Source organism: Cydia strobilella, chromosome 14 (genome assembly GCF_947568885.1).
Source record: "Cydia strobilella chromosome 14, ilCydStro3.1, whole genome shotgun sequence".
NCBI lineage: Eukaryota > Metazoa > Arthropoda > Insecta > Lepidoptera > Tortricidae > Cydia > Cydia strobilella.
Window position 1 is genome coordinate 7138973 of NC_086054.1, and position 12663 is coordinate 7151635.

The window sequence follows — 12663 nt, forward strand, 5'->3', positions numbered from 1 at the left end:
ACCATCCATATTGAAACCCTCAAAACTTCTATGCATTTGACATTTTGAAAGACCTCCATCTACACTAGCGCCCCTAGCGAAATTAAACGCGGTAGCCCTTATTATACAGGTATATCGCAATAGCGGTCATGTCACAAGTCATGTAGAACGAAATAAAATTAAGCACGATCCCACGTTTGCTTCAAAACTTGAATTCAAATTTGAATTCCTCTTAGCCAGGACGACCCGAAAATTAATCGCGAACGTTTGTGCTGATATTTAAGATGTCGTTCGAATTCCATGCAAACAAAATAATATGTAATTTTATATGCCACTATATCCAATAAAGGTTTTCCTTTTTTATTAAAAAAACCTAAAATATAGAGTGCTTATTCACTTATAACCACGATATTTACCTAATAAACAATACTTCTTTAGTAGTTTAATAGTAAGTACAGGTTCAAAACATAACGTATAATTAAATAATTACAGTAGGGACCTAATATTAATGGGGAATTCAGTGCCTAACCCAAAGAAAGGGGAAAGTTTAGTTCTCCGGATTGATCACAGATGCCGTAGGCAACCCTAGTGTTTCGCTCAGGATACCTAGGTCCAGAAAGACCTAAGTTTAGCTTTCTTTTAGTTATTGCGTGCAAACCATACATATTTAGGTAAGTTTCGTATTTATATAATCTTATTCCCTTGTATATGGTGTTGTTAATAAGAGGTGATCCGATATTCCTATAAATATAACACAGCTGATGAAATTGATTAAATTTTGTGAATATTTGTCAAAATCACGGTTCAAACGTAAAACAATATTTTGCATAGTTAAATGTAAATATTAGCCTTTCAGATAGTACCTAAGTAATTGTAAGTACCTAAGTAATGCGACTTTGTTAACGACTTTTAAGTAAAAGCTTTATCAAAAATACCTAAAGATTACATAGGTATCTATAGGTACCTATTACTATATATAGCCACTGAAAATTAATCTCCTGAGAAAATGTTCAGCCAACGCCGTTTTCAATTAAATTTTCCATTGAATTTCCGAACCTACGAAACGATTTAAAATAATTATTATTCACACCCACTCAAAATACCGTTAAGTATTCGCCACAAATTAAATTTAATCAAAGTAAACATTTCCTTTAAAAATGCATTGAAATGCACTTAGCTGCCCAATTTTCCAATAGGTGGCGGTGTGCCGGTCGGAAACTGGGCAATGAGATCGCAATGCAGTTGCATAGGGATGCATCTCAGAATTGGCCCTTCAAAGCATTTCAACTGTCTGTTCATCCACTGAGCGTGGTAAACGAGAGTTTTTGGAGCATACGACTGCATTTTATTGAATGCTGGTCGTATAATTTGATAATTTAAAGAACTTTTTTTTTGTAAAAAAACGAAATAAGAATAATGGTAGATTGACTATTCGCGCCTAAATTTTACATTTTACATAGTGAAACAACGAGATTAAAATTTATATTTATAACATAATACCTAAGAAATGTATTTGTGTCGTTTATTATGGAATATTTTAAGCTACGAAGATTATATTTTTGGTCCTTGGCATGGAATAAAAAAAAACAAATGTCACCGTACCCATCGTGTTTGAAAAATGCTATAGTAATTAGGACCCGGTACAGTATTTACTGATAAAATCTGATTGATAGACTATGTGCCAGTTGCACCATCCGCATTTGACAGACTGACCAACGTCACCCGGCGCGCCGCGGCGGTTTACTATGAAACTTTCCATACAATACAATGTTGTGAACTCTTTAACGATGACATACAGTTTGGTGCAACCGACCCTATGTATAAAACAGGATAAAGGATGACTCACGTTAGACCGGGCCGTGCCCGGGCCGGAGCTTCCGGCGCTTCGTTTTCTATGGAAAGCATCACGTGATCACCTGTCATGTCATAGAAAAGTAAGCGCCGGAAGCTCCGGCCCGGACACAGCCTGGTATAACGTGAGTCATCCTTAAACCACCCAATGATTGGGTCATTAAAATACACTTTTAGCCTCTGTTATTTAAAAAAGTTACTACTGCTGGTTTAAATTATAATATGGTTGAATGCACAAAAGTACAGGTGATTCACTTTACCTACTATATTTAGTGTTTTTTGACCTCCAATTTAATTCAACCTTTCACTTCGCGACCAACGCGAGTAGGTATTGAAAAATGTGTAACGTGTTCCTCGTATTATTAACATTTGATCTATAAAATCATACTGGAGTGTGTAAAAAAATAAAAGCTCTTAAGCAAGCGAACCAGGCAAACGATACTTTCACCGAGTGAACTGTGTGAAGTGAAGTAAACTGTATATTTCCAATCAGCTAACGAACTTAAGATACCCCTCATTATCCTAAACAAATTCACAGATAATAAAAGATAAGATAAGAAAGGCTAGTCCGGAGTTTTTAATCCAATCCCGATGTCTAGACACGCTTGTGGGACTCCGGAATTCTGATTGCTTGGCGCTGAAGCTATTGTGTCATTCTTTTTTTAGTTGACAAGTAAATAGTAAATTTGGTATAAAGTAATTGACGTTTTTTTTTTCAATACTACGTCGGTGGCAAACAAGTATACGGCCCGCCTGCAGTTAAGCAGTCTCCGTAGCCTTAGTACGCCTGCAACTCCACATGAAACATGCAACTCAACATGTGAAATGTGATCGAAAATAAACAAAAATACACTTGCCGTTTGATCTTTCTTGGATCGTAATTACATCTTAATTCTTAGTCACTGTCGTTTACTTACGAGTCTGTTATAAATATTAAAACTAACTATAATAACTCCTTGTTTTACTCCCCTTTGCATTTCGAAGGACGGGCCAGAAGACTGTAATTTTATGGCGGCTGGACTCCTTTTTGAGCGACTTTCAGATGTAGCTCGAAACCGGGAGGAGTGGAAGAAGAGGGGGGAGGCCTTTGCCCAGCAGTGGGACACAATAGGCTCGTAATAATAATAATAATTATTATTATTATTACTTACTTATTAGCTTGGGCCCTGCCCCGCTGCTGGCGGCACCCTAGGTTAGGTTTTTTATAATTTGTTTATATGTATTTTGTATTGTTTTGTAAGTGTTTTTATATTTTACTTTTATATGCATATTATAAAAAACCTAACATGAGAAAAATAATAAATAAAGAGAATAATAATAACTCTTATAAATATAATAACTCATTAAAAATAAATAAAATAAAATAAAAATTATTTATTTCAGACTTTCAAAAAATCCATAATTTGTTAGTAATACTTAAACTAGGGAACCTATAAACTAAGTGTTAGTCTAATTATAACATTTACAACATTTACTATACAATTAAGAGCTAGCCATAAAAACAAAAACAAACAAATACCTACTTACTTACTTACTTACTTTATTAATTTGTACTTCCTATTACAATATTAGCCCAGTGCCTTAATATAGGGCAGTCGAGGCGTCCAGCTACCATCCTCTTTAACGGACTAGATTTAAAAAAAAACGATTCAAGTCTCATCGTCTCTTTAGTCCTAAAAATTCTGCATAAGAAAAAAATACAAAAAGATGATGATATAGACTGGTAGGTAATTTCTGCGTATAATATCTAAGTGTGCCTTATAAAGACTTACGAAGTCATTTAAACGCAACAAGGTTATTACAATTTATGGCTCTAGGTATTTTTGATAATCAAACTTATTTTTGTGAAGTTTAAACTAAGTTTAGTGAAAACTAAAATAAATTAAAAATAAGTTTTTGGCAAAAATTTAATTTTTGGTACAAACTTTTATCGCTGACTGTACTTTTCTTTCCACAGACAACTAATACTCATCGAGACAATTCTAAAAACCCCAAACACAATTAGGTTGCGTTGTTTTATCACAGAGTTCCTATGACAACCTCCTGTCTCCATCATCAGATCAGCTCGATGGTACCATAATATTGCATTGTCACCCGACCTACATATGTATGCAAATTTTCAGCTTCATCGGAAACTGGGAAGTGGGTCAAATTTAACTTGCAAGATTTGACCCTTACAAACATGTTAAGTACATACATATTACATACATACTTACATAGGTACATTGCAAGTTAAATAAAAGCTTGTAAAAACGCAATATCTTATGCCAGGAAAGCTATCTCTTACAACATGTAAGTAGTTTAATAAGATTATGCAAAATATTCTGGTTTACGTATGCTTTTTACTCTTACCACACCGATACACACATTCATGTATGGTAATAACGTGTATTATTAAAATGATCACACACTAAGGCATCACAAAAGAAAGGGGTGCAAAGAAAGCATTTCATTCATCATACAACATATACCTATAAGAAAGAATGAGTATTAAATCCTTGCTTGTGTATACAGGTTTATACGACCGGTCTGGCCTAGTGGGTAGTGCCCTGCCTGTGAAGCCGATGGTCCTGGGTTCGAATCCCGGTAATTGTGTGATGAGCACAGATATTTGTTCCTGAGTCATGGGTGTTTTCTATGTATTTAAGTATTTATATATTATATACCTATATCGTTGTCTGAGTACCCATAACACAAGCCTCGCTTGGGCTTACCGTGGGACTTAGTCACTCTGTGTAAGAATGTCCTATAAAATGTATTTATAAAAGCTATTGATTTTATTTTAGTGTTTGTAAACTGGTTGAAAACTGAGCGGTATGTTGATTTAAACTAACACGATTTTCACTCTTAATTTTAATACTTTACCGCATACACAGCCATATATGGCAATTATAATATTCAACTCTATTGATAGCTATTAATAAAGTTCAAATTTAAACAAATATGTTTTTATATCAAGGGGTTAAAACTGAAGTGGGACTTAATCAGGTACATTTATGTTTATTATTTGGCCTATATAATACCAAACGTACGTAGGTAAATAAGCCAAATAGTCAACGTAAATGCACGCGATTAAGTCCCGTTTCAGTTTAAAAATTATAAGCTGAGCGGTGCTTGCGGCTTCTAACCCGAAGGTCACGAGTTAAGGCCCCGTAGGTTCGTGTTCTTCTCTCACTCGCTGAGCGTAAGCGTAAGCGAGATGGATGTGCGTGCACGGGACCGGGGATATCATATTTTTCAATTTTAATTTATTGTCAGTTTTAACAAAAAAAAAGTAATCTATGAGTTCCCTCAAAAATAAAATTACACATGTTTAGAAGCAATTTTTATATTTTTAGCTGTTGTGCATAAAATGTTACAAGTTTTTAAAGTACGTTAAGTAAAGCTATGCTCGTGATTTTTTTCTATCGAGCGAAAGTCAAAAAATCAGGATTCGAATCGATGAAGTCCCTAAAGAAAATCCTTAAGACTGCTAATTAAAAATTTTGGTAGCAGTAATGTGAAAAAAGCGGTACGATTTTTCAAAAAACCGCTCTACGGCACCTTAAAACAATTTTATAAGTTTAAGTTCGGCTCGTAACAACATTATATTATAAGTGTAAGTTCAAAATTTCATTTGGGGGTTTCACAATGAAGAATAACGTAGTGAGGAATACTTACGAATTTTACTTGGAATGGTGTCAATGTTGATACCATAAATGAATTCAGCACCCCTGGTTTATACGAAAACGTTACCAAACCCGGCCTAGCAGCTTCACTGATGTAGAAAATCAAGATAAAAATGAGAGCCCTAAATAAAGAAACAGATACAAGATAAGATACCTTCAAGAGCGGATATCTCAAAAACTATACAAGATATCGAAAAACTTAACTTAATAAAACTTGTAACAAATTAAATCTTTTTCATTTTGTATAAGTGGCCATGTCGCTCAGACGCATAGTTTCCGTGATATAATCGAAAAACCGAAAAATGGAACCTTCAAACCACCTTTTCCCTCCCAGCACCAGGGCTACGGCCGGGGATTTTTGATATGTTGACCTCCTAACTAGTCCAAACAAAGCTATGAAGTCAAAAATTGTTTTCCAAGCATTTCCCTCTATAACTTTTTTTGGGCATTCATTTCCTGGCCTACCAAGTTTTTGAAGCATCCATACAAGGTTAGATTACAGAAGCCAAATAAAAGTTTGTAAAAATATTTCAAATTAATTGTTTGTTTGCGATTCGTTCGAGTCACGCCAAATTGGTCAGACATCGGGTGAACCGTTTAGTAAGTACAAAACGGCTTATGTCGATATCTTATCTAACAGAGGTGTCGTGCTTAGGTAAAAGGAACCTTGTTAGTTATTTGTTGTATCGCCTGCGGTATAAAATTGATATATTTCCGGATCAATACGACCTTCAAACCTTCAAGAAAAGAGCGTACTCCCATTTTAAATGCCGGAAACACACTTACAACCCCTCTGGTGTTGTTATTACCATCAAGTGCTTCGTTTGCTCGTTTTTTAATTATTATTTATTTATTCATTAACAATATTACAATTGCGTCTGAATAGTTTGCCTGCTATACCTATCATCATCATAACTTCTTTATTTCAAGGTATTTCCATACAAATAATATTTAGTCAAAAAATACTTAAAAAATTATTTAAAACAGTCTTTTAAACATATAAGATGTAGGTTTATGGTTTTCCTAACAATATTTTTTTTTATTGAAAATCAACTTTTAAATAGCATGTCATACATAAGTACCTAATTTTCGAGAAACTCATTGGTACGAGATGTTTGAATTTGAAGCCACGGCCTTCCGTTTCAAAGTAAGCCTTACCCTTTAGGTACCATTACTTCGTTCGTTTTCTATTTCAGGATTATTCTACTATACTACCTCACCACTCATAACAGTCATAATCACCACTGGAATATCATTTTAAATTTCGAACTAATTTAATAAATGTTGCAAAAAAATAGAATGAATGTTACAATGGCTGTTATAATTATTTTGTGTGGTTTGACAGTAAGCACCGACTATGCTCCCTTTTTACGAAAACCGACACAAATGTACTTACCTCCTTTTCAGCCCGCTTAAAAATTAGCTTCGTCTCGACTAATCGGAATTGTTATCTTAACGGTACAAACAGATTTCACATCTCGCAGTTTCAATACAGATTCTAGGTATCGGGGGAAATCCAATCACGGTGGCCAATCAAGGCGGTTAGAATACAGGAGGCTTTAAAAAATGGTTCTTGCTAGAACGGTCCGGGCTCGGGCCGAGGCATCCGACCACGTATCCTTTCTATAGAAAACGAAGTGTCAGAGGCTTAGGCCCAGACCCGGACTGTTCTATCGTGAGCCATCCTTAAAATAGGCACCCGATTTGCTGGAGAAAGTGCTTATTAGTATTTTAAGGTTTGCTGACAGTCTTATTATCATATTTTCTAGCTTTGTCCCGGCTTCTCGTCATGGCTCATGGCAAGATATACAAAATTGCAAGTTGTTAAAATTTTGTCTAAAATGTTAAAATTTTGATGGATAAAATGATGATGATGATTGTAATAGCTCAATCACGCGAAAACGGCAGAACAGATTTAAACATTGAAAGGAAACAAATCGTTTTTAAAATGACAAAAGATAATTCATCCAAGAATTGATCCCATATATCAAATGTGGGTGAAAGTCGGAAGTACTACCGGGTTTTCAACGAGTTTTAACGCCTCTCACCAATGTCTAGTAAATAAAGAAGACTGAGAACCCTCATACAACGCCATGAGAATCGTCAATGTTGTCTTATCATCGATTTTATTATTTTTTGCATTATTTGCGTATGAAACCTGCCACCCTACTGCTATTTATAACTTTAAAACGTAAAATTGGACTTGCCGTACCGCAGTTATAGAAGTAGATTTAATACATATACAGGGTGCCCTTAGCCATTGGACAAAGCCGAAATGTACATATTCATTAGGGTATTTATAATCAGTATAGCAATAGCAAAGAAATTGACAAATAACGATTTATTACTTTGGAGCAGCCTAAATGTATGTATGATATGAAACCTTCTTCGACCTTATTGATTATCTTTTTTATTTATGACATTAATAAGATTCTGACTTTTGACAAATGTCATCATTGTCGCACATTTTCGAACAAGTCGTCAAAAACACTGCCAATGATTAAATACAGTATGTTTCTTTTTGTTGTCGATCGGAATCAATTTATGTTTGAAAATTCATTTTTTTATCTTTTGTTCAAATTAAAAAAATATTAACGTTAGAGCATTTCTGAGAAGTAACTCTACGTGGGATTTCAGGGTTTGTCCAATGGCTAAGGTCACCCTAAGGAATTTTGAGCTTAAGAATAGTTATTAGAACTTTTGTGTCGGATTTTATGTATGGAAGTTATGAATTTCACATACTGCTAGTGACAAATTTTAATTAAAAGTATAATGGAAAAATAGTAAAAAGGCACGCGAGGAACGCGGTGTTGTATGAAGGTTGTCCATCTTGAAAATTTACTAGTCTCACTTACCGCCTCATGTTTCTTCTCATTGTGGTAGCCGCCTTGTTTCTCCTCCTCCGACGAATCTCCCTCCTCCTCGAAGAACTCCACATTCTTTTCATACTCCTCCTTTTTGTGGATGTCGTGGCTGCCTTTCGTGCTGTGTCCTTTGGAGTGTTTGCCGGATTCCTCGTACTGTAGTCAAATAGAGTTGAGAATGGGATAGTATGAAATGGAGCCATTTTATTCTTTACCAGCAGGGTAAGAAGAGTGCCTGTATTGCTTCGAAACCACTACCGATTGGCAGATAATTTTTATGACCGCGCGTTATTGTCTTTTCATACAAATTTAGTTCTTTCGCATTTTCCTCTCTGGATATTAACATTATTGAAAATATTTTGACACAGGTAGATATATCAATCACAGCTATGTCCCTGAGTTTGATTTATTCGATTTTTTAAATTATTATAAGAGTTAGAAGCTGAGCATAGCTGTGGCCAATTTACATTAGATTGTGTAGGTGAACACACTTTCTATAATGTTAATATCCAGAGAGGAAAATGGTGACTACGTTTGTATGGAGAAGCGGTGGTCCACTTTCCTCTTAACTAGCAGGGGTAAGAAGATCATGTCTTGCTTCGGGACCACCATCAGCGCAATGTTGTGGTCGAAACAGGTGATGTTTAAGTTTTAGTTAAACAAATGAGCCCTCATTTTTCAACAAGGACTATGTTTTATTTTTTATTTGTGGAAAACTTGCGGGCTTACAGGTTCTATGACTCTATTATTGGTTCTAAACTGTTTCCCGGTTTTGAGCTTAGAGGTTTGAGAGACAAGTGTTTCTTTAAAAGGTGGCAGTTTAAAGAGCGCTTAAAACGACATAAAATCCGACAACTACAAAAGAAAAACAAAAACAACAAAAGATAAAAAAACAAAGACATAAAGTGGTCGAACTGGTTTTTTTATCCCTATTTTATTGTTTATTTTTGTTTCAAGTATTGTAGCCGCGGAAACAGTCGAGGACGAAACCAACTCACCTCTCGCGGTGAGATGTGCTAGAGGCCCGTTAGTACATACCTTAGCATGCTTTTTGCCGTGTTCCTCGTGAAGGTGCTCTCCGTAGTGGCCAGACTCGTCATGGTGCTTTTTGTCGTGGCCACCGTGATCTACATACTTGCCAAGGTGGTCCTCTTTGTCATGATGCCCCTTTTTGGTCTTTGTATCCTTATGAAGCCCCTAGTAAAAAAAAAAACACAAATAAATTTAATAATCATCATCATTCTAGCCTTCAATCGCCCACTGCTGAGCATAGGCCTGTCTTCGTGTACGCCACTTATCCCGGTTCTGGGCTAGTGTCATCCAAAAGTGCATGTCAAAAGTGCCCCGCGATTTTTCGAACGTCATTTATCGAATTTAATAATAACATATCAAAAACAACGTATAACAAACGGTAACATCTCCAATCATGAGACATTTAAGTAAAGAAAATGGAGTATTTTTGATATTGCAAAATTTAAAAAATACCTGTAAAATTTCTACTTATTTGCGCAATAAAAATTGAATGCCCTATTCGTCTTTTACGTTTTTGACGTGTTTTATCTGTCATAAAACACGTCAAAAACATAAAAGACAAATCATGCAAATATTCAAATTGATTAGAGTTAGACCAAGAAAAGTCTGCAGCGATTTTGATAGCACACGCAGTTTAACTCATGGAGACTATATAAAGGAGCCAAATCTCTATGAAAAGTGTCCATCAAAAAACAGTAATTAGGCGGCGCCACCATACACCGAAATACTCTACCAAAAACAACCTACGTAATTTGGTCGGGTTATTTGTTGCCTTATATGGTTCATGTTATACTCATGTCCCAGAGCCTAACTAGCGCCACCGGAGAGATTAGGAACTATTATTTAAAGCTTAACGCGGTCACTTTTACAACAATTCTGCCATTAGAGATTGCGATCCGAAAGAAATTTACCATCCATAGTATTTGTGGTTTTCGTCTCATTATTGGTGACACGTCCATTATAGTAGGGGTATTTGACAATAAAATATAAACAAAATGGTTTAAATAATATTGGATTGTAGGTAACCCACACATACATAATTACATATAATCACGCCTATTTCCCGGAGCGGATTACGGATTTCCACTTGCACGATCCTGACATACCTCTTTCGCTTCTTTGACTTTCATAACATTCCTCATACACGCGCGCCGCGTGCTCTTGACCTGGCCTTTCTTCAGGATTTCCCCGATCTGATCAGAGAAAGTCCACCGAGGTCTACCCCTTCCAACTCCCGTTTCTACCTCTCCCTTATACACTCTCTTTGTTAGCCTTCTTTCATTCATTATCTCCACGTGTCCAAACCATTTCAACATACCTCTCTCAATTGATGTCACTACATCTTCGTTCAGGCCACACTTTTCCCTTATCCCACACAAGTTAGATTAGGTATTCTTAATAAACTTTACCCAAGTTTTGTTTCGGCTAATGATGATTCTAAATACCTACTGTCTACCGTCATTTTCCTTGACAATAGTCGTGTTTAGATATTTTTGTTTAGATAGTTTTATGCCCCTCGCACATATTCACTAAACAGCTATGTTTAGAAGCTAGCTTCTAAATATGTCTATATTACTGTCATACACCGATATTCAAATGATTGCATTGTTATCGAGAAACCCTTTGCAATATTTAATATATGCATATTTGACGCATAATTGGCACCCCGTACAATACAGGGTCATAATTGACTTCTGAAGTTCTCACTACTTCGAGTTCCCTCTTGTTTGTAATTTGTATACAGGTTGCCTATGCCATTGGGGCCAAAAACACAATAAATAAATAATGTGATGGAATCAAGCGTGTCAAAATTTCGACTGCCAATTTAATAAGGTTGCATCAGGAAATCAGTTTAAACTTGTGTCGCTTAACTTCAAACTCGGATCCAAATCCAAATCCATTCGATCCTCTTAGGAAATATATATATACCCTATTACCTTTTCTTCATACCAAAATCGCAAAATCGGACTTATCTGATTTATCCGAGTTTGAAGGTAAGCGACTCACTTTAAATTGCGGGAGAATAGGAATTTTTATGTCAGTTCCGTTGTAATGCGTGGTAGGGCATAGGGCAGTGACACGGATATGTATCGCCTTTTAAATGTCAGACGGATGGAATAGACCTAATACCGAAAGTGCGAGTCGGTCTCGCCCACTGAGGGCTCCGTACTTTTTAGTATTTGTTGTTATAACGGCAACAGAAACATCATCCATCCATTCATCATCATCATCTGTGAAAATTTCAACTGTCTAGCTATCACAGTTCATGAGATACAGCCTGGTGACAGACAGACGGACAGACGGACAGCCGAGTCTTAGTAATAGGGTCCCGTTTTTACTCTTTGGGTACGGAACCCTACGGCAAAAAATCACGTTAAAATATTTATTTTATTCCTTTTTTATTAGTATTTGTTGTTATAGCGGCAACAGAAAGAAATACATCGTCTGTGAAAATTTCAACCATCTAGCTATCACGGTTCATGAGATACAGCCTGGTGACAGACAGACGGACAGTGGAGTCTTTGTAATAGGGTTCCGTTTTTACCCTTTGGGTACGGAACTCTATTGAACTAGCATAAGGGACCATCATTTGACACGAGAGTATAACAATAAAATTGTTTAAATAACAATTAGTTCTATGAATGTCCGACGCGTTAATGATCTCAATATTTAAGCCTAAGATCTATTGTATAACGCAAGTACGTCAATGTTTTTAGAAGCGGTTGTGTCATGTGGACATAACAATGAGTGGAGAGGAGAGGACATAACAAATGTGCAAATATAATTGCCAAAATATTAAAACGAATGTAAATGAAAGTGTACTTAAAATGTTTAAAATCCCATACCTCAAGTTAAGTTTAATTGGTTTGGGCTGAAAAGATTTATTAAATAACATAACCTAATCTTCTTCTTCCTGCCCTTATCCCTCGTTATGTGGGGTTGGCACAACATGTTTTTCTCTTCCATTCTCCTCTATCTTTCGTCACCTCAGCACTCACTCCTTTCTTTCTCATATCCTCTTTCACACAATCCATCCATCGCTTTTTGGGTCTACCATACGCTCTCCGTCCATCAACATTCATCCCTAACATTCTTTTGCCTATATGGCATTCATCCCTCCTCATCACATGCCCATACCACGCTAACCTACTACTTCTTATCTTCTCCGTTACTGGTGCTACTTTTAAACTTCCTGATGTAAATATATATAAAATAACATAACCTAATGCTAGCGGATAAATAGATAGGAAATGGCGGGTCAGTGTCCG

General features: G+C 36.0%; 1 protein-coding gene across 1 annotated transcript in view; it reads right to left on the minus strand.

Moving 5' to 3' along the window:
- Positions 1–12663, minus strand: part of LOC134747109 (putative mediator of RNA polymerase II transcription subunit 26) — a 35996-nt gene that overhangs the window by 6852 nt on the left and 16481 nt on the right. Inside the window, exons 3-4 of the mRNA XM_063681687.1 lie at positions 9401–9559; positions 8354–8518 (exon numbers count right to left, since the gene is read on the minus strand). Of these exons, the coding sequence (XP_063537757.1) occupies positions 8354–8518; positions 9401–9559 (324 nt within the window). The remainder of the gene's footprint in view (positions 1–8353; positions 8519–9400; positions 9560–12663) is intronic.